The 23,552-nt window shown below is 48.6% G+C and overlaps 1 protein-coding gene across 2 annotated transcripts in view; it reads right to left on the reverse strand.

The window, feature by feature from the left end:
- TRIO (trio Rho guanine nucleotide exchange factor) overlaps window positions 1-23,552 on the reverse strand; it is a 353,108-nt gene that overhangs the window by 64,480 nt on the left and 265,076 nt on the right. For both annotated transcript variants that reach the window (XM_042953023.1, XM_042953031.1), the window contains exon 34: window positions 12,277-12,520. In XM_042953023.1, the coding sequence (XP_042808957.1) occupies window positions 12,277-12,520 (244 nt within the window). The remainder of the gene's footprint in view (window positions 1-12,276; window positions 12,521-23,552) is intronic.

Consider the following 23,552-nt stretch of genomic DNA (forward strand, 5'->3'; position numbering starts at 1 on the left):
CATACATAAAAAGAAAGCTATTTCTGGGGTGCCTCAGTGGCTCAGTCAGTTAAGTGACCGACTCTGGCTCAGGTCATGATCTTGCGGTTCATGAGTTCGAGACCCACGTCAGGCTGTGTGCTGGCCGCTCAGAGTCTGGAGCCTGCCTCAGACTCTGTGTCTCCCTCTCTCTCTGCCCCTCCCCTGCTCATACTCTTGTCTCTCTCTCTCTCTCTCTCAAAAATAAACATTAAAAAAAAATTTAGAAGAGAAGCTTTTGTAAAACTAGAATTCAGATGAGCCACAGGGTCTAAAGTCTTTGTATTCCAAAGAGGAAACATACATTAATAATTAGGCAGCTAAAATACGATGAAAAGGTCCCCCAAAACCTCAAAGGCAAAAGATGGAATATGCAGCGCATTATCGACTACATTTTGATATTGAAACCCTAATGACCTAACTCTGAGGAATATTATCTATAATTTCCTCTCAAAATTACTAGTGTCTTCCTGAGACTTGAACGCCCTTCATAACCCTGCTGAGTTTTTGGTAGCCTCTCTTCAAGCTGGCTCCGAACCCCAATTACAGGAGCCACACGGGTCCCACAGTCACGGACACGGGGATCTTGGAGCCCACGCTTCCTAGGACAGCGATTCCGGCCCGCTCCCCGTCCCCGGCGTCTCCCCTCTGCGCAGCATGTCCGCGGTGCTGGCCTCCAAACAGCTGCGGCACCCGGGTCGGGCTTCTCAGGTTCCACGCACAAAGATACTCCTGTTTAGAGGGTGTTTTGTCCGGTTTCTTAGCCCACAGATAACACCGCCCGCTCTGGAGGGAGCGGGTGGGATGACTAAGTCCTGCTTCTTAGGGCTCCATTCAGCACATTATTTCCTGCTGCTTTCGAGCACAGTTGCCAATCCACAAAAGCACCTTTATTGAGGCATTCAAACGCTACCTCTGGGTGCCAAAAATTCGATAGGCTCCTTTTCATTGCTTTCCTTACTATCTTTTCACAAACGATGTGAGTTTTTCTCTTACTGTAACAAAACACACATTCAAGTACTCCTTTTTTACGTTTCACTTTAACTCACTGTGTGACATTCTCTGTTTGCATCAGCACTGTGGGTTATTTGCAGAATGGCAACATGAGATGGGAAACCTCACAAACGTGTTCCCTAAAAAACAACAGAAACAACAGTGCTCAAAAAATTAGAGCAATGTCACCAACCCCTTGTGGCCAATACATGCTCTGATGTCCCAGTTCTGCTAAACTCGAGTGGGGTAGACCACAAAACCACCGAGGGAGGGAGAATGGGAAGACCCGACAGGAAGCCTACTTCTCCAGAGTTTGCAAGAAAAACCAAGTGGCAGGTTTTGATTGTTTTCAGGCGGCTGGTGGGGAGAAAATTCTTCCTTTTGCGAACGGTGGTTCCATTCATTTATCACAAGACGCTCACTGCAGATACAGCCCGGTGCTCCGTTAGAGGAGGGGGAAGATGAGAGAAGTGTCTCAAAGGAAAGAAAAGAAGGGTGGGTTCCCAGGAAGAGGACCTCTTTGGGTGATGGAAGGCAACTGGAATTATCATCATTTAAATGAGGAAGTCAAAACGGAACCTTCTCAGACAAAGGGATTGCCGGGGGTGGGGGGGGGGGTGGCGTGGGCTCTCAGGAATGTACCTATGGCTCCAGGAAGGCACGGTCTTGGGGACAGTGGACTTTGGAGACCAGCTTCTGGAATCCGCTCTTCCACCAACGATGGCTAGTCTCGGGCACCTGAGTTTGTCTCTAGAAGCTACACCTTCTTCCCTGGACCAAAGGTTCCTTCCAGCTTGTGTGGAGAGCAGGATGCACAGTGGTCAAGAACTTGTGGCCAAGTTAATTCCTCTATGCCCCCACTTTCTTGTCATCAAATGGGATGACAATGGGGGCACTGGGGTACATCTTGAGGACTAAATGTAGAGAAGAGCAGCACAGTGCCTGGCACACCGCAAGCCCTCAACACATCCCCTCCGCTACGGGGCTCCAACAGTACCCTTTGCTATGGGCTGACCGGCCCCCCTGCCCCCAAATCCGTATGTTGAAGTCCTGACCCACAGTTCCTAGGAATGTAACCACAGGTGGAGACTGGGCCTTTAAAGAGGTGACTGGGTTAAAATGAAGCTGTTAGGGTGGGTCCTAATCTGACTGGAGTCCTTATAAGAACAGGAACTTTAAACACACAGAGGCACCAGGGACGCGCACACAGGAGGACCACGTGAGGACACGGCAAGAAGATGGCCGTCTGCAAGCCAGTGAGGGAGGCCTTAAGGAAACCGACCCTGCTGGTGCCGTCGCCTTGCAATTCCAGCTTCCAGAACTATGAAAAAATAAATTGCTGTTGTTGAAGCCATGCAGTCTGTGGTATTTTGGTAACCAGAGCTGACTAATACACCCCTCCTCCCTTGTCTGGTAACAATCTGCTCCATAACCCAGGGCTGGAATGGTCTGATTATTCCTGAGACAGGAGGAAACTAATCTCTAAGAACAGCACATCAGTATTCTTTCCTTCTAGTAGATTCAAAGCTCTACAGACTCAGGAAAAGGGGTGGGAAAGGAAAAGATGCAAGGGGACGCACAGGGCTACATTACCATTAAAAATAATACAGAATTCCAGAGCTGCCTTGCAAATCAGCCAAGGCAAATGAGCCTGTTTAAAGCCCTCTTAAATCTTTGAAAGGGTCTCTCAAATAATACATATGGTGGGTCCCCTCCTGTCCTGAGCGTGACTAGAAAAGTTGTGGGAAAATGATGACCCCCTGGAATTGTCAGCCTTATGGAATTACCAAGCTGTCCAAAGCAATCCTGTCCCTGCTGGTCAGACTACACTAAAACGCTCTCAACGGCTCAGACACTAAAGCAACTTGGAAGATTCCAGGGTTGCCCCGCTCTGGTCCACACAGAACACCAGGAAGGGTCCTTCTTCCAGACAGGAAGGATCCTTCTTCCAGACAGAGCTGGCTGTGGGGGCGACAGTTGAAAGGTCAGCCTCCTTAACCGTCTGACTGACCTCCAGCCCTGCACAGCCCAGTTCTGTCCCCTCCAAAACCCTCCTGTAGTGTCAATAAAGAAGGAAGCAACTTTTAGGTTGGGGACCTATTTAAAAACAGTATTTTTCAAAATTCATTGCGAAAGGTTAATGATAAACTGAATCCTTCAGAAAGTGCAGAGAACGTACGGAGGCTTTAAAGCCCCTTAGAAAACCCAGAGACAGCGCCATTTCAGGAATGTGTTTCTCAGAGGTGACGGTGTGATTTGGACTCCTGAGTGGCTCTGCACGAAGGGGAGGCAAAACAGAGGCACTACAAACAGCTGTTGATTCTCTGGAAGCTTCTACCACCACTTAACACTTAGTGGCAAACTCCTAATTGGCACGCTTTCGACTCAATCTGGAATAAAAGCAGATACTGGTGAAATATTACTTACAGTAATATCCCATAGTATGCTCCTGCATGGAGTCCTGTGGAATATGGCCACCAAAATCTCACCTCGCTCGAGTCACACAGAAACTTATGATTTAATTTATATGAATGACTTTAAAGAGAGACCTTATTCAAAGGTCCCCCCCCCCCCTTAAGTGGGTAAAATGAAACGAGAGAACTCAAGGGGTTTGGTACAGATCCCATTTTCATGACTCCTATCGAAATTAAAAAATATATAAAACAAAATGTCGTTATATGGCACCTTTATGATGTAGTTATTTTTCTGATGTAGTTAATTTATGATTCAGGTGATTCTTCTTCAAAAGTCTGCTTCCATGAGCGCATTTACCCTTCAACCCGTGCACTGGACTTTGAGAATTCCACCTCACAGTAAACCTGTGCAGGGAGCAGGGTGACGGCGTGCACAGCACACGGCCACAGTGTGCCTGTGACAGCAGGGGACTGCCAACCGCATGGCATGGCCCACGTGCACCCCCGAGGGACGCACCAGGTCCAACACACCCGTCAGAAGGAACGAGGTTATGCCGTTTCTAAAAGACATGACCGACTGAAAAAGGCCAAAATATGCTACCTTTCCCGTAAGAAAACGGAGGCAAGAATAAGTGAATGTTTGTACTTGCTACACAAAATACCAGAAGGAGGAGGAAGAAATGAATAAAACGGTCATCCTTACTCCTTACACAGCCGACGGGACTGGGAGGAAGACTTCTCAGTTTACACCTTTTCGCGATTTAATTTTTGGTGCGAAATGCAAAACGTCTACAAGTAAGGTTTAAAATCTGGCTTTTTCTTCTATTGTTTAGAATGGAAGTTCTGAACGTGGGGTTGCTGGAATTGCATGCAAGTTGTACAGCCACGTTCATTTTCCTGGGAACAGAGGCACCAGAGCTCTCCTCACGCACTTGTGCTTCCGAACCTGTCAGGGCCCACTTCCCCAGAATCAGCTGGAATTCCCGAGGTATTTTCCCTTCTCCTTGCAGGGGCAGCTCGACTTTAAGGATTTACGGTCAAATCTACCAAAATTCTCACCATTCATAGGAAAGTGAGTGCTGGGAACATAATTACAAAGTCATCTCATGCTTCTCTGAACAGAAGGAAGAGAGAGGCAAAAGCCAAAATACACTTGGGTTTGGCTGGCACACACTTCCTAGGTGCTATTTTATCAGGTGTTCTCGGAGCCAGGAGCTACTAAATAAATCGTGGAGACAAGCGCAAAGTCAGTCCGACCGAAATACTGTTGTTTCCCACTGTGGACAGCATCTATTCGCGTCCAAAACACTAATGAAAACCAGCACACTGTACTCTTACACAATTGCTTACCAAACACATCATCTCTGTAATTTCCCCCAGCTCCTGCAGACCCTAATGAGAGTGAATACATTTAAAAGAGAAATCCCAGTTTGTCTAATAAATTGCAATGTCTGAAATGCACAAATGTCAGAGAGGAGGCAGCTGGAAAACTGCGGTCCAGAGAGAAGCGGGAAGCAGATGCCTCCTGCCTTGTACCTGCAGCCACACCCCCAGCCTGTGCATCATGCTGAGGAGAGCGGCCTCCGACGGTCCCTGGTGATCCCTTCTCCCCTGATTAGGTTTCTTTCCCTAAACACTGTGCCGTGGCCATTTAAAGCAAGTGTGGGAAGACGGTTTTCTCATTGTTTATGACTGTGCTATGTATATAATTTTGTGATCATCTTAATATGGACACTGTCAATACCTGCTCATGGTTTTTTCCTGTTTTAATAAACACTTTAATGTAAAGTTGGAACATGAAAATACCTCCAACATGAAGCATTCAGAGAGTAATGGCCCACTTGTGAGGCTCCATAATTACATGCTGCACAGAACACGGTCCTTAATCACAGGTCTTGGACGGATCACCCCGTTGTGGCTGCAGGGGGCTCAGAAGAGGGACCACTCTTTGTTCTTGGTGTGGTTCCTCTTCCCACAGGGATTTACATTAGCAGCTGTTCTGACTGACTAAAATCTGCTCTTTTCCAAGCTAATTTTTTTGAAAAAGTATATATGCCTTCCATTATATATATTTTTAAAGAGTATGTGGGCAGATATAGGTTTGAAATGCATATGCCTGGGGTGTGTTTTCTGATTAACAGTGGCAATCTGGCATTAAGTAGATGTCTAAATACACCAAAACCACAATAGAGTCAACCACATTTTTTAACAGCACTAATGCCTTTTCGAGGCCCTCCATTTTTTGAAAACTTATGAGGTCATTTAAAAGTCACTAAGCAGTTATAAGAGGTAGGAGGCCGATTCCCCTTTGGGGCCGAGTGTTTCACGATTTGGGAAACTCACGTGTGAGTTGAACACAATTGAACCGACTCATCCCCAGTATCCCGGGGGAGATGCAAGAGGCCTCCCTCCTCGGGCAGGGGAGCTCTATTCTTGGTCATGGAGATGTCTAGAGAAGCACCTCAGTCTCGCAGAGCTGCCGTTTCTCTGGGCGGTGGTCGGGGCGGGGTTGGGGGCGGGGATGGAGAGCACAGGACGAGGCCATGGCTCCTGTGAGCACAGGACACGATGTCCGTCTGTCAGCTGCCCCGTACTAGGCTGATGCAGTGCTGGGAGCCCGGAAAGCGGTTTGGACAGGGGTGAGGAATCTTAGTATCTGCTTGTATTCTGAGGAGGGAAAAGCTTCCACATACCCTTGGAGCTCAGGGCCAGCAGACCACGGGCACAGGCTGGGAGTGCAGGCGGGAGAAGGCGGGGAGTCCCTGGGAGAGGACACGCCTGGTAGCTTTCCGAGTCGTTCCCTTCCACTACCTGCAAACCTCTAGGAAGGTCCTGTCACCTGGTCTCATTTCCATAAAAGGGGACCAAGGGACATGGGAGCTGAGACGATGGAAGAGACTTGGCCTCCTCCCAAAGCTGGGGAGGGGGTGGTGGTGGTGGTGGGGCGGCCACAGACAGAGCCAACAGCTCACAGGGCCCGGATGCTGAGGCGGGGAGGCTGAAGACAGGGCCCAGGGGAGGGGATGGCCCCGGAGGGGGGACGACAGGGGCTCACGTGCACTGCATTTCGGGCCTCAAGGGAAACACGTATTAATTTTACATATAGTGGTTATGGTCAGGGGTTCCCCGAGAATCAGACGTGGAGCTTTGACCTCCAGGCATGCCCATGTCTCTCCACCTTGAGGAATGGCCCCATGGTCACAGGAAACATATCCATGCAAAGTGTGAATCTTTAACGTAAAGGACGTAAAACAGGACGGAACTGGATGCTCATCCCCCATGCAGACCCCTGCTGAGACAGCAGCCCAGCAGAACCCGCCCCCTTTCCGGGCCTCAGCGCAAAGCTCCCCCGGATGCCCCACCATCCGGCCCCTTCTCTCCGTTCTCACTCACTCTCAGTGCCAAGAAGAGGTTCTCTGCCTCCCTCATCAGTCTTGTTGTTTACAACCTATGTTGTCTGTACCTCCTCAATCACATTTGTAAGTCTGACACCATGTCTGTGCCCAATGCTCGTACTGAAATCTGTTTTAAAGCATTTTCATTGATTTTCTATGTGTTTCCTCGTGGGTCTTGGGTCCAAGTTCATCTCCCCAGGACCTTCTCAGGTTAGCCTTTGTGCTGTAACACTTGTTAACTGCATCAAGATTTATTCTGTTCTCCCCTCACCTCCACAGACTCACTGGATAAATTTATTTTTTTCCTTTGAGATTTTTCATTTACTTGGTAAGAGGAGGCAGAGAATGTCAGGAAGGGGTGAGGGATTAAGACAAACCCCTCCTGTTACCTGACATACCACACTAGGGGGAGAGAGGGCAGGTGCACACGTGGGGTGTGTGCGTGCGAGGCGCAAGGCCCTGTAGGACACAGCAGGAGGCTGGGAGCGACAGCAAGTCCCCGAAGAAACTTGAGGTGCAGCATGAGGGGGTCTGCGTTTCGCCGCAGTAAGGCAGGCGTGAGCACTGGCACCGGGAGGTCTGCGGGCCAGCGTCAGTGGTGGCACTGAGGAAGGGACGGTGTGCCCGAAACGCATGACTCAGGTCAAGGTAACCACGTGTGGTGGCAAGCTCAGGAAACTCGAAACATCATCACGGGACTCCGTAGCTCCACTTCTGGGTACATTCCCCAAAGCACTGAAAGCGAGGACTTGAGAGATCTGAACGCTCCTGGTCACCGGCATCACTCACGATGACCGGAAGCTGGAAGCAGCCCCGGGGTCCACCAGTGGGTGGGGGGAGAAACAGACGTGGTCTCCACACACAATGCAACACTATTCAGCCTCAGAGCAGAGGGGCATTCTGACATACACAACAACAGGGGTGAACTTGAGGGTGAAATAAGCCAGTGGCAGAAGGAGAAATACTGTCATAGACAGTAGACATAGACACAGGAAGCAGAACCGGGCGGCCCGGGGCCGGGGAGGGGAATGGGAGGACGGAGAGAGCCGTGGACGGGCTGTGGTAATGGGACACGGCAATGGGAATGAACTCAATGCCCCTGAAGTGAACACTTCAAAAGGGTTACGACGGTAACTTTTACGTTACGTGTATTGTACCACGTAGAAAAATAATGTGCGTCACCACCAGCTCTGGGTTCTGGCACCTGTCACGTGCCCCCCGCGTGGCTGGGTGGCAGCTGGGTTACCCCCTGAACCTACAGCGAAACTCTCAAGCACGATCGTTTGGGTTGTGAAGAAACAGAGAAGCCGAACCACTCCGTCTAGAGCAGCATAAAAACGGGGATGTTTTCAACTGGCCTCATCAGAAAAAACGAACATTTCTGATATTCCTGTTTACTTTCTGTGATCAAGACTAAGTAAACGAATGTAGAAAAGTGACAAGTTTTACAAGTTTGGGCAGAAGGAAAGAAAATCCCTCGGATTTATGAAGAGATTAAAGATGATTACACGGCACCTATTTCGGCAGTAAATCCACACGCGTTACCCAGGGGAGCGTGGGAGGCCGGTGCCCGCCAGGCCGGGCGCCACATCAGACTCGCTGGGCACGGTGTCCGCGTCCAGGCCCTGAGCCCAGAGATTCTGATGGAACGGTGACGGTATAAACCGCCAACACAAACCAGACCGGATGAGCACGAGGCGTTGCTGAGTCCTTATTCTGCCTCAGCGTGTGGGGTGTCTGCTGAGCCAGTGTCACCGACGCTGTGAAGAAGGCAGACTGGCCACCGGAGCAAAACAGGACTGACACTCGGTCACCAATGTCACCGGTCTACTAAGTGCGCTCTGCCAGCAACCTGCCTGTGCGGGACTCCCCCACAAAACGGAAAGCATTTCTCAACCGAAGAACGTTCACCCTGGAACGTTCACACCCTGTTTCGGATGCGAAACTATCTCTTTGGAAAACAAACTGAGCAATTACGTTTCTTGTTCACTTAAAATAAGATATATGTGTGTGTGTGTGTGTGTGTGTGTGTGTGTGTGTGTATACACATATATATTTTATATTTATTTTTGAGAGAGCGCAAGTGGGGGAGGGGCAGAGAGAGGGAGACAGAGGATCCGAAGCAGGCTCTGCGCTGACAGCAGTGAGCTCGATGTGGGGCTTGAACTCATGAATCATGAGATCACGACCTGAGCCGAAGTCAGACACTCAACTGACTGAGCCACCCAGGCGCCCCCAAGATAAGTTACATTTCTGATATTCTCCCTACATTGCTCAAGTTTACAGAAAATAAAAGCACTTCCGGTCCTCGCGGTGCTTGAAAACCGCTGAGTGAGCACAGGCAGTGCTCACAGTGAGTCCTGGGCCCTTCTTGGATGAGGTGTCTATACTCACATTCACACTGCAGCGTTTCAAGTATCATTCGCAACCAAATAAACAGACATCTGACCTTAACAGGCATGACTTTTACATCTGAAATGTTCGGAAATCTAAGTTGTTTGGACTAGGGAGTTATTAGATAAATTATTGAAGCAGTAAAGCTGAGATAATTTTGGAATCAGAAATTAGTAAATGTGCCTCCTGCCTGGAAGGTCAGAGCAGCGAATGATGGAAGGCGCTTAAGAAACTATCTGGTGACTAGAGACAGACACTTGACGACAGCTCCCTAACTTTCAGGAGTCTGGGAGAACGTGGAAGGCGAGACTACCTGCTTTCTTGTCAGGAGGAGACATGCCAGTGACAAGCAGCGAGTCCTCAGAGAGCAGGGGCCACACGTAAGTCCTCACCGCAGCACTCTTCAAGCCCAACCCGGGGCCCAAAAGTAGATGTCGGGTAGCAGACATATGTATGCAAAAGGGCGAAGGGCCCAGCACACCCCAACGTGCAAGCGATTACAGTGGCACACCCACCTTCCCACGTAAGAGCAAGAAGGGTTGTGGGCTGAGCGGAAGCAAATCAAGATCTCCCGTTTCCCCAGGTGGCAGTGGCTTCTGGTCCCGCAAGTCTGTGTCTTTTATTTGGACTTCGTTTCCAGATCCTCATCTATTTGAGGAAGGCCCCTTCTCCTAGGTGGAGACCCTGGTCACTATGGTCAGATTTCCTGGACTTGAACAGGGACAGGATGCTCTGGCAGAGGCCTGTCACAGAGCCCAGAGGAAGATTTCTAATCTATTGCCCCGTTGTCCCAGTCCTAACATAGCAAGTGAGCAATCTTAAGAGTGTCCTTGCATTATAGGAAAAATACAAATGCAGGAAAAATGTTAAAAATGGGTAAGGTTTCTGAGCTCCCATCTACTGGACGAGCTGTTAGTTCACGACGGGTTTTACTGAATGAAACAACATCTTCTTGTTCAAGAAAGAGCGTGACAGGGTTTCTGAGGGGCAAGGCAGAACTTCTCAGGGGCTAGAGCGTCACAGAATAGGGGAGACAAAAGCCCCAGCCAATGAACTGGTACTTAATTCTAAAAAGCAGCAAAAACCCAACCTCTGTAACAACTCTTCAGGACAAAGTCAAGTGTGATAAATACACAGTTCTTTCTTCTTGGCTAGCCTGCAATTGTGAACACTGGGAAGCAAAGAACACACCATGGGAAAGGCACATATGAAAAGAAATCTTTCAGAACGAGTTTTATTTGTGGCTGGAGTTCACCAGGGCTCCTCTGTATAATCAACTCAAGGGGAAAAGTTGTACTTTATTTTCAAGTCAAACTCAGGGACCTAAATATATGATGTAACTTTGGAAACCCCGTGGCAACAGGCTAACCCAGCACAGACCACCCCCCGGCCCCCGCCACTGGCACTCGAGTGCCACACGAGGGGGAGTCCAGCGCTGCTCTAACCTCATGGGCAGCTTTGCCAGGAACGAGAGCGGACACCCTGGCCTTTGGCCAAAATCTGAAAATTCTCCTTCTGTTTGGATCCCTGAAGGAATGATAGCTCAATTCTTCTAGTTTCTTACTGGGGTGACAATCAGGTCACTGTTAGGCCCTGAGGGATCTGGAACACGGTTGTGCCTACAATTAACAAGGTGAGCTAATCAATCAGTAGCTGTGTCCTGTGCAGTCTCACTGAGCTCAACGCAATGAGTGAAACGTACCTCTGCAGCCAGAAGATGGTCCTCAAGACATGTCATGAAAAATGCAAAGCGGGCACAGATAACAAATGGAGGGAGTGACCAGAATATTGCAAAATTAATAGAAAAAGAACCAGAATATGGCAGAGTATAGGGTTGTTCTCTCAGGAAGAGAAAACAAATTGCATATCCCCAGATCTGCAAGAATCTGCCATTTGCCAGTACTTCAGAGAAATGAAGACTGACGTAATATGGTTCAAAGCAGATGAACTCTACACATTCTACACTTTTCTAGAAGCTATAAATGACCAGTGTTTCTCAAAAGGGCTTGAAGTCTCAAGTGAGCTTTTCACTGAGATGAAACCAGCACTGTCCAAAAGAAACATAGCGCAAGCTGCACATGCAATGTATAAAAATTTTTAGTAGCTACGATTTTAAAAAGTAAAAGGAAATAGGAAATTAAATTAACCATAATAAAACTTTATTTAACTCACTCTATAAAATATATTACCATTTCAACCTATAACGACTGTAAAGTAATTACACTTTTTTTTTTTCATATGAGGTCTTGAAATCGAGCATGTATTTTGTACCTGCAGGACAGCTCAGTTCAGACTGGCCACACCGGAAGTGCTCAGTATAGCTCCAAACCTGGACATTTGGGACAAACATGCTCGCGTACTGTCACTAGGAGCCCATTACTGACCCATCCAGACACACATGGAGAAACAGTCTTGCCACGGTTACCTTTAAATAGAGGAATCACTAAGGAATGCCAAACGCTGCTTGCTTCAAATGCCCTGTCATTTCAGGGGAAAAGTGCACCTTTCAAAAGCCCCTCCTGCCACAGTCACAGCACAGCCACGGCCCTGCCCACCCGCACCCTCTCCCTGGCAGCCCAGCTCCGTTCCCACTCTGCATGGCGAGCCTGGGCAGTCTGGGATGTTCGGAGATACTTCACAAGGTAGGAGGAGGCCTGGCTGCACTCAGGGCCTGCATGCTTGCTTTTCTGGGATTTCACGGTAACAAAACAAAGAAAGCACAATGTGAAAACCTGATTAAGGAGACGCTGAATATGGTCCCCCCTTCCCTACCCGCTTTCATCACCTGGAGAGGAACCGCACCTTCCGTGTTCTCAATTTATGAACGACACTGGCCCCAGAAGAAGAGCCCTCTCTCTTTTTCCAAACTGATACCATTTTGGCCTGAGTAACAGGTGAAATCTTCACTTCCCACTCCAGCTCTTGATGGATTAGAAAAGCCCAGAGACACAGTGATAATGGAGGGAAGCACGAGTGACGAGGAGAGACCGTACCCCTCACCAGGCTGCAAAGAAGCAGGGGCAGAAGCTGGGCACGAGCCAGCCGTGCCTCACGATCCCTACCTTTGTGGTTGAAGATGCCCTCCATCTCCATGCTGCTTCTAGAGTGGGCGATGCACAGAGAGCCGCAGGGGACCAGGCCTTCCGCGGCGGGGGACCGGTCGGTGGTCCGCACCAGACACCAGTCAGGCTTGTCGTGGGGCCGCTCCAACACTTCCACGGTCTGGCCACGGCGGATGGTCAGCTCCGTGCTGTTGCAGGCGGTGAAGTCGTGGATGACCACCGTCAGCTCGCAGCCGCCGGAGAGCTGGGGAGGGAGAGGGACACGTCAGTGAGCTCCCGCCACCGCAGCCCCTGCGGGCGAGGCTGAGCTGGGCCAGCAAGAGCCGGGGCTGGGGCAGTGACTGGCCACCACCTGAGCGGGGGCTCCCCGGTTGCACTGCCCCTTCGCTTCCCTCTGGAATTACGGGGGCAGTTACTCGCTTTTCCGTGTTTTACTGTATGGCTATGATTTTTGAGGGTTTCACGGTTAGAATCTGATACAATTTTCCATATGAGCGTCCCTATCTTTTTGTGCCTGAGACATCATTATCTCCCTGCTCAAAATGTGCTATATAATCCTTTTTAAACATAGGGCAAACTAGTGAAAACTGAAGGCTGCTTGGGGGATCACTGCATCATACGGTGACAACATGATAGTTTTACTTGAAGTTTCAGTTCCCACTCCGTGTTTGAGCCAGGCTATTAGTGGGAGGCTCTCTGGCACCACTTGGTTGAAAAAGGGAGCAGCCGCGCAGCAGGGAGACCGAAGCGGTCATGAGATCCCTACATATGGGCAGTGCATGCCTTATTCTCTCTTCCAGTCCCTCCAAGAGCTCCTCTCCACCCCCCCCACCCCCCAGGATACCTCTTAGCGGGCACTCCCGCCGGGTCCTTTCCAAGCCGTCTTCCCATGCCGTGTTTTAGCATGCCATTCCGTACGCTCTGTGGACACTGGCTTACTTCCCTATGCTATGTGCTTTCTGGTCCGAGGCTCCTTTCCGCACCTCTCCCCTCCCACTAAGCTCACTCCCATTTTCTGTAAATTAGAACTCAACTAATTCTTAGGCCCTTTGAAGCACATTCACAAACTCCAGAAAGATACAGTGCCATGATCACTATTTGCCTGTGTCCTGTGTCCCATTTGTCTGCCCCTTACACTGTTCATGCCCCGGGGACAGCATGCGTATATATATATATATATATATATATATATATATATGTATATGTGTGTATACATATGTATATATATGCATATATATGTATATATACGTGTATATATATGTGTACACACACACACACACACACACACATCCCTCCTACACAAGAACCTTGTCACCCGCTCCCCATCTTTGGACTGTTTCGCCGGCCCCTCACTCCAGATCGCCCCAGGAGGTTCCAGCTCTGCTGCGTGTCCACCATCCCCCTGTGCGGCTCTGTAACCACACTCTCTGTGCCCATCACTCCCCAAGCAGACATCCCAGATAGCAGCTAGAGAGGACTCTCGTCACTGTTTCGGGCATTTCCCTCCAAAGCAGTGAGTCTAGGACGTGACTCATTACCCGCCTCCCCGATCTGTTTCTCTTCCAATGTTGCCTTTTGGATAATGGTTTCACCATCAAGTCACCCGAGCTAAAAACTCTCTCTCCAAACGCTATCAAATAAACTTAAGGGCATGTCTCGGATTACTTCTTTCCTCTTGCCCATCCGTGCCACGCTTCATTTGGACTTTGCGGTGACCTCCTGGTGGCCTCCCTAACTTCAGGCTCACCTTCCAAGCCATCTGAACGCTGCTGGCAGCTGCCTTTTTGAAATGCGGAGCCTCCCATTCAAGCACCTGACACACGCGTTCCTTCGTGTGGGATTCAAAGCCCCCAAGCCCCCACAGCCAGGTCCCGCCCACCCTGCTGCTTGTCCTCATGTGCTTCACAGCCTGGAGCGTGTCTTCCTTGAGGTGGTCCTGCCCTGCACTGTGTCCATGAGATCCGTCTGCTCAGAACCCCCATGTCCCCACTCTATTCCAGGCCTCCTGTCAAAGCCCTCTGAGAAGTTGCTCCTGCACCTGTCTTAGGTTTTTAAATAAATCGTGTCTCAATTCTGAAATGAGCCACGTCTTGGGGTGTGTGTGTGTGAGCGCACGCACGTGCCCTTAGCACCAGCAAGGGGGTGCTAAGCGGGTTTGTTATTTCTCTGTGAACTTTCCATGCCTGGTCCGTGAGGGGAGAGGTGGGGCCCGTCTCAGTCATCCCCGAGTCCCAGTGCCAACAATGGCGGGCACAGGGATCATACGAAGAGGTTGCTGAATAGCCTTGAAGCCTAGCTCGCCCAGTGCTTTGTATCCCGCAAGCAGATAAACATTTGCGGAAGTGAAAAACGCAAAATGGGCTTGCTCTAAAAATGCAGACGCTACATTTGAGAAATTGAAGTGGAACGTGGGCTTTTCTCCTGTGACTTCAGGAGCGAACTCTGCCTGTGCTCAGTGTGCAGCACACCCAGGCTTCTGTCGCCCTGAAGGGCAGCAGCACAGAGAACACACAGGGACAGAGGAGTAGGCGGGCTGGGCTGTGGCCAGCGGGTGAAGGACCGCCTGGGCCTCCTGCTGGGAAGCAGCCTTGTTCCAGAAGCCTTGCAGATCAGATCCACCCGCAGAGAACTGGGAACCCGTGCCTCCTGCACAGGCCCGCAGCCTGCTGGCCCTGTCATGCCCTATGCTGTTCAGTATCCTCCTGTTCTAATAGCCGGTCTTTTGAGAGAAGTTTAGATATTTACAATAAGAAACACATGTCCACAAGACAACCACAGAAAACAAAACAAAACAAAACAAAACTCCTCCATAATGCAACACAAATATCGACAAAGTGAACTGTCTTTGCTAGGCCACAGAGGAAATTTCTCACAAATGTTGAATCCCCTTCTAAATTTTATAAATTCCTCTGTGTGAAACCCATGCTAAGTCCTACACGTTTCTCTGTGAACAAAGATGCTCACGTTAAAAGAGTTAAAGGCAGAGGCCCAAGAGAGAGAATTTCCCTTGTAAAACCCTGCATTATGGCATTATGGAAGGGGTTAATCCCTGTAACAAAAACGAGGGCTGTTTCCTGTCCCAGGGAAGGCACGACCAGTGGACAAGGCCCAGTATGGAGTCCAGCGTGCTGAGGCCCCTCGGGGCCCATACTTCCTGGGGGCCCCCTTCCAGCCTGCTGGAGCTCCCCCGTGGCCACCAGTGACCTGCCCGTGTGTGCGTGTGTGTGTGTGTGTACACAGCACAACCCCCGCCTGAGGGCTGCCTTGCCATTTCTCCACGCCCAGCCCTGGGAAGCACAACTTCAGGACACATTATCTCATCACCAGGCCTTTGCTGGCTTCATTCTTGAGCATTTTATTAATTTTTCAGACTGCTCTGGGCCACGTGGTAGGTTCTGTGGGTGGGGGAAGGGTGGGAAGGAGAGAAAGGGGCTGCCTGACGAGGAGAGTTAAGCTTGACTTTATTTCTGGCACGGATGCTTTAGCCCCTTACAGAGTAATCAAACACTATTGGAAACATCTGTGGACTTGACAGAGCATCAGAAATAAAAATCAAGCCTGTTCGGACAAAGAATCTCATACTGAGTTACATACAGTTCTTTTTCAAAGACCTCAGATAACTTACTAACAAAACCTAGTACAAGAATCAGTTTTTAAACAGTACTAAGATTATCGTTTAAAAACATCGCTATCTTCTTGGTTTTACCATGAGAATCTCCTGCACAAATCTTTAAGGGGCGGGGAAGCTAACTGGATGTTTTCTAGAGCACATACGTCCTGTGCATTTCTGTCTCAATGTTCACATCCGAATATTTTAAACCTACGACAAAACCTGCCTTTAAAACCAGTTTGCTGGGGCGCCTGGGTGGCTCAGTCGGTTAAGCGGCCGACTTCGGCTCAGGTCATGATCTCGCGGTCCGTGAGTTTGAGCCCCGCGTCGGGCTCTGTGCTGACAGCTCAGAGCCTGGAGCCTGTTTCAGATTCTGTGTCTCCCTCTCTCTGACCCTCCCCCATTCATGCTCTGTCTCTCTCTGTCTCAAAAATAAATAAACGTTAAAAAAATAAATAAATAAAACCAGTTTGCTAATTAAAAAAAAAATTTTTTTTTAAATAAAAGACTTAAAATAACTATTTTGAGGGAGCAATGTAAATCATTACTACCTTGTAAGAATTAAATTCCTGATTGGAAAAAGTTCAGATAACATACATCGTTAAGTATGACCGAGACCGTACTTGTTTTCAGTGATACTGCTACCAACAGTGACCCGATTTCATTACTGTGCTGAAGAATTACCATTCCACTGATCTCGGTTAAAAATTCACTTTCCCTTCCAGCCATACTCCGTGACAGTTTTCCCAGTATCTTTCTCACTTCTGTGTGTCTGAGGGACTTCTAGGACGGGTTCCTCACCACATGCGTTTAGTTTAGGATTGCAATTTATGAAAATCTGAGTTTCCATGACTCACATTAACTCTTGTGAAATTCGCATCAGAAGACAGTTTCCCCCTCCCCCTGATCTTTCGGCCTTTCTCCTTTAAATGACAAATATGGGGACTAAAAAGCATGGCAGTGAAAAGGCCCTCCTTAGCACATGGAGCACGGAAGCCAGCTAGGAAATGCCTCCCCCAAGACTACGAGGGCTACGGAGGGAACTCCAATGACCCAGATGCACAATTAGCAGCATCAAATCAGGGTCCCTTTGCCTGAATTCTCTCCAGAATGACTGAAAATGAACAAGCTATAGTTTCACCCAAACGGATGAAACACTCCTCTCTGGTCGCCGGCACGTGAACCTTCAACAATCACCACGCGGCACCAAATTTTATTTTTTATGTTCTCTGGAGAAACCGTGTTATGTCGTCGCTTTGCCTGAACCCAGTTAGAGGCAGTAACGAAAAGAGACCCACAGCTGGGGAATTCTCAGCCCACCCCTCCTCGGAGATGCCCCTCTCTGGTGCACGACGAGGCAGTTGTACAAGAACACACAGTTCTGGAGGGACAACGGCAAACATCTGGTCTGAATAACCGAGCTCCCAGGTGAGTTCTGGGGCAGCTTCTGCCAGAGGAGGAGCGGGCTCTTTACGACTAGCATGGCGGACCACGCAGCCCTTGCTGCAAACGATTCTACTTCAAGAACCGAAGACCGACTCAGGTGGGTGTCTGGCCAACGTTCGGAGAGCAATTCAAAAGGAAAGGGGCCTTGTGCTCTAATAAAAGCCATTTTTCCTTAAAGAACAGAGTGTGTCAACTCTGTGAACAGTCACATCCTACAACCCAGCACAGTTCAGTCATTCAGAAACCTCACAAAAGAGTCTTGTGGTTTTGCGGAGGCTCCACACACAGCAGACCAAAGATTGGCTGCCCGGTTAGAGAGGATGAGAGCGCACGGCTCCGTCACTGGCGATGCTCACGAGAGAGGGGCAGCCACTGGCATCTCTAAGAGTTCCCCAAGGAAACGCGTCACATCCCTGGCTCTCACCCACCCAAGCTTCTCGCCGCGCAACTTCACGGACACAGGGGCGTACCAGCAACCACCTTACCCGTGTGAGCCGCCGGGCCCATGCTCACCCCGACCCCGAGGCCAAATCCACGGGAGAACCCTTCACCAAAATTTGCTGAGTTTCAGTGAGGACCACTCTGATGGGCTCTCACACACCGAGCATAGAAATCTGTGAGGACTGAAGAGTGGTTCATATGGTAAATTTTCTGTGGTTTTCACTACACACGCACATAAAAAAAAAAAGTCTGTGAGAAGATTTTTTTTTCCCCCCAAAGCAGCAGCTTACCATACCCAGTATTTTATCCAGAAAAGAAAGCGGAGTGTGGTACTCAGGGGTGTTCATTCTTTACTGACATTGTCGCACGGTGGTTTTCTGACATGAAAATCATTCTTGGAAGGCCTCCCTGACTGTGTGATATACATGAGGTGGAATGGAACATTTGATGTGAAAAAGCAAACTTAAAAGCCCCGCCTAAGAAAAGGGCAAACTTTGAAGTAGAAAGTGAGGCCAACTGGAGGCGGGACAGCGAGTTCGTACGGGGCTCCACAGAAGCTGACCTGCACTAACATCACGTTTCCCCTCACTCGACACACCAGAACGGGGACGCCAGCACCCGCCCAACAGACCGATGACCAGCTTAACTGGTTAACGGGAGCTGGGGGCAGACAGCCGAACACCACCCGCACTCCCTCCGGCCGCCACGCCCTGGAACATCCGAACTCTGTGAGACCGCTTCACCCGGAGGAGCCCGCTTGCTGAACTTCCTGAGCGAGCAACACAATCTTTCGTCCAGAGAAGTCCCTGTGAAATGACGCCTCGCGTCTCTGACGCAGGTATGGGAAGAGGGCAGGTACGACAGCCAGCGACCGGCTGACCGGGCTTCTCGCCAGAAGGAACCGCGGCTGGAGTAAACGCCCTGCCTCCCGTCTGAACCAAACGGGCATCCTCCTACGATGCGTACTTTGACCAGTACGTCAAATTTACATTAAAAAGCGTTTCTCGATGCACCACTACTTTTATAAACGCTTTTGTTAAATTTCTCTCCAAATTTTGTATTTAAAAAAAAAACCAAACAAACCAAAAACCTACCTTTTCTTAGAACTGAGGCTTTCTACTTTGGCGTGGGGGATTTTTTTCTGATTAAAACTATCAAAGACTACGTTCCACTTTGCGGTTTTATGAAAGCGCTTAAAACACTTGATAAAAATTACAAAAACCACAGTCACTTAGGAGGACCGAAAACAAAGATTAGCAAAAGGAAGGAACAAAGGCAGGTGTGCTCCGTCACCCTGGCGGGGGCGGGGGCCTGGTCACCCTGCTCACGCCTACATGTTCCGGGCTGGCACACACTGGGTGATCCGCGAGTATCCGTGGACGGACGACCCTATCCTGGGAACGCGTGCAGTCGTTTTATGCGCGCGTGGCCACAACGCAGCGAGGTGGGTTAAAGGGGAGTGTGTGTGGGGGGGGGGGTATGTTTTGAGCAAGAGTCGCCCTCTTCTTCAGGGACTGCCCATTCAGTATGTGGTATTTTACTGCTGAGCCACCAAAATGCCTAAGTCCAGGCACTAATACTGAGCAATGTATTCTCAAGGCAGCTTCCAGCTCCAAACACACAGCTCCAAATGCACTGTGCTCAAGAGCGGGCAGATACGAGGGCAGCAAGGATGACACAGGCAGTAATCTGCAACGGCCAGTAATGAATATCAACAGTCCAGGAATGAGGGAGGAGGCAGCACTTTTGAAGAGGAAGCCGCAGCAACAACTGTGTACGTGCGAGGCAGGCACTGTTCTCAGTACATGCCCACAGCCCCGAGGTGATGGCACCGTCCCCCAATTAGAGATGAGGAAACTGAGGCACAGAGAGGCGAGGTAACTGCTGAAGGCTGCAGAGAAGCAGAGCCCAGAGATCTGGCTGGCGGGCTCTTCCTTGTTCTTAACCACCTGCCGTTTCGACGTTCAGTACTCTGAGTAACTACTTTGTCACACTCTGAAGCCAGAGTGTCCTGTCTGCGGGGACTAAAACCATGTGCCGTCCTGATGAAAGGCTTCTGAATAAAATGACTCGATTTCATGCCCACACAGGGGAAAACCTACATAAGGTCCTGGGAGGCTTGGGGCTCTGGCAAGGCCAGCAGAGGACCTCCTCTGAGCAAAGCTTCTGGCACCTTCAGCCAGGGGAAGCGGCTGGAGCTCCGGACGGGGGCTCACCTCACTCCTGGCCACGCTGCTCTGTGCCAGGGACGCTGCTCTGTGCCACGTACGCAAGGGACACAAGGGACAGGGGCTGGAAGGAAGTGTGTGGTATTTCCTGAGTAGGCTAAACACAAGTTCCCTTTCTCAAAAATGTGAATTCAGCCACAGTTTTAAAAATGTATGCCGCAATTTACATAAATCCACCCAAGTCCCTACTGTTAGAATGTTGCTTCATAGAGACAGTTGGTTGACTTTTTAAACTACATAGAATCTCATATCCCCAACCCAGTGCTATGTATGTGCTTCAATAAGAGTAACTAAAACCATTTGTTGTTTTTTTTAAAATACGTGGATTCATATATTAATATTATAAGCTTAGGGTAGTTCATGCCAAGTATCAGTCTCAAATGAATTTCTCATTTATTAAAAGTAAGAACTGCATTACCTTAGATGTAAAAGAAAGCTCTCACTGGCCCCCGAAGGCTTGGGTCAGCCTTTCCAGAGGCGACTTCCTCTTGCCTTGGTGATTCATCTTGACCTCAAGATGCTTGGTTCTAGAGTAGCCTATATTTCATTCCCGTATTTTCTACTTTCCTTATACTATAAATTTTTGTTATATGAAATAAACCACAGACTAATAAGGCAAATAGGAAGAAAAAAGGTTAAAAATGCTGTTTTAATACACTAAAAACATCCACCTCCATATCCAGCCCTAATGTGAAATCGTAACGCCTAGGCACCAACAGGTAATTAAATCCACATTTTGTTTCTGGCTTTCGCTTTCCACTGCTGGGTGGCCCTGTGAGGGCCATCCAGCCCTCCCCCATCTCCTCGATGTCCTGAAGCCTGGCTCAGCATTCTCTTCCCTACCTCAGGGAGACAAACGCAGGACAAATGAGATAAGAATCTGGCAAGAATAAGAATCTTGATTTCTTTGGAATCCAAATTATATTTTCATAAGATCATTTCATCAGCATTAAGCACCACGAATATGGGCAAGAATCCCTGCTAAACTTACTTTTGGAACAAAGAGATGCCATATTTTAAAACTGATGTTTTCAAGGAAAGAAATGTGCTCATGGGGCATGTGGTTTGTATCTGTGACCTGTCTACTCAAGCTCTGTGAACAGTGTTCCCTGGAAAGAGGGCGTCTCCAGGAGCCGCTCCTTAACAGACCCTTCCAGAAACATCCTGCGCCTCATCTGAGAATGACTGCAGCGCTGGGCAGATAACCCTCCCTTAAGAAGTCTCCAAGAGGCCGAGTCAAAAACATCCCCCCACCCAGTTTCTGAAATGGACCAAAGTCCATGATAACAACTAACTCACAGCAGACATCATAAATTAAGTCAAACAGGCAGAATATGGTTAAGTAATTTCCCTCACCAGATCTATCTGCCTATATCATCAGAGGCTGTTTAAACTTGAGGCTATTTAAACTTTCTGCAGAGTGGAAAAGAACCTTGAGACATGAAAAGTTACTGCCATTGGAGGCAAAGGGGTTTTCTGGTTAAGCCTAGTTCAGTGAAACTGCATTTTACAAGCTGACTCAAAAAAGCAGGTAGTTTCCTAATATTCAAAATGTGTTTTCCTGAATCATCTATGACTCTGAAATATCTACTAGAACAAAAAGGGAGATGGCTACAAGAAAATGTTTTGGAAGCAGAGAACACACAAAAGCCGGCATTCATGTGGTAGCAAACACATCTCTTCTTTGTAAGGTCCAATGGGAATGTCCTCTCCAGACTCCAGATTTTGACTTAACATTATAAAATCTCACATGCTATTTATTCTCATCCCAAGTGCAGACCCCAAGAACTGAGGAAAGTAACTTGCTGCATTTCTATGATCTTAGGAAGATAGCTCACTCCTTTTTTGTACTTTTGAAACTATGAAGGACCTATGGTCTCAGTGAGGGATATTAGAGGAAATATATGCCATGTCCACTTAAAAAATGAGTTTTGGAGTGTCATTACTTCCAGACGGTTAGGAATCATGGGAGACTGTAGTCATGGCTCCACCAGAAGAGCCGGGGAGAGCCTCTGCAAAGCCCAGGTGCAGGGGCATGGCAGTACTTGCAGAAGTGGTCCTTAGGGGTTTCTGAGCCACACAACAAAGTTTAGAGACAATGCAGTGGAGCAGGTAGGCAGAAACTGGTGAATTACCTCCACAGAATATGTAACAGGCAGTTCTCTAAAGACCCTAGCATCCCACCAGACTCCCAGGATGAAATGATTAATTCCTACAAACCTGTACTTTTCTGGTAGTGATTCATTCCTCCTCTCTCACTGGGTACAAACAGAATTTGCTGTCTTAATAGCAACAGCCTTAGAATAATGCCTCATTTTTATATAGTAGTTGTGCAGGCCTGAGTCCAACTTCACATAAGCCTATTATACTACAATAGATCCAAAGCACAAGCAGTTACACGGTCCCTAACTACAGGACAGAGCCTTATTTTTGGGAACTGCAGTCAGCCACACGTCAGGGGACCAGGAGCCAGGAGTGGGCGCTTGCCATCTCAGAGTGGGAACGGGAGAGCCGGAGCACCTAACCAGACCCAGGGGGCATTTCCACACCACCACCGCCAACCACCCAATTACCATATGCTGCCTAAAAAGACACTTGTCCCTTCTTTTTGGACCAACCTCTAGAAAAGTCTTAGCACACCTTCCAAAAGGCAAAACCTTTTACATTTATTTATCTCTTTGGCAATCTCACTCAAATACCATATGATTTCACTCATGTGTGGAATTTAAGAAACAAAACAGATGAACATAGAGGAAGGGAAGAAAAAATAAGATAAAAACAGGGGAAGCAAACCATAAGGGACTCTTAAATACAGAGAACTGTGGTGGGTGGGGGGATGGGCTAGATGGGCGATGGGCTTTAAGGAGGGCACTTGTTAGGATGAGCACTAGGTGCTATATGTAAGTGATGAATCACTGAATTCTACTGCTGAAACCATTATGACACTATATGTTAACTAACTTGGATTTAAATAAAGTTTATAAGAAATCAAATATTTCATTTCTAACAAGTAAACTTTAAAACTCATTTCTAGAGTAAACCCAGACCAGACCCAGCAGAGCACATCTGGTGAGAATGCGAATTGGGGGCTGCTGGGCGCACAGCTGCCGTGGGGACGCTTGACCCAAGCAAGTCCGTGAAGTGGTCTGAGTGAAGGTGGCCGCGCCCCAACCTGAGCTCCTATTACTTCCAACACCGCCTTTAGGTGGAGGTCTTGTATAAACGGGCGATTCTGATAACTCTGCCACCTCCATCTTTTTTTTTTTTTTTAAAGAAAAGAACCAGAATTACTCTAACGAAACGTTTCCAAGTTCGAACTTTATTCTCTTAACTAAATGGCCATGGGGTGGGGCCGCAGGAGAAACGGCTGCTCCGCACCGAACGCCTGATGTGTCATTCATCTTATTCCCCATTATTACCCCTGGCAAGACATACCGGCCACCGGGCTCTGAACAAAACAAAAACGAGATGCCGTGTTTATTCTCCCGTCCTGTTACTCTAACCATTCAGAGTTCTAGGACTTCCTATTTAGTAAACTCAAAAAGCAGAAC

The sequence above is a fragment of the Panthera leo genome, chromosome A1, assembly GCF_018350215.1.
Source record: "Panthera leo isolate Ple1 chromosome A1, P.leo_Ple1_pat1.1, whole genome shotgun sequence".
Classification (NCBI taxonomy): domain Eukaryota; kingdom Metazoa; phylum Chordata; class Mammalia; order Carnivora; family Felidae; genus Panthera; species Panthera leo.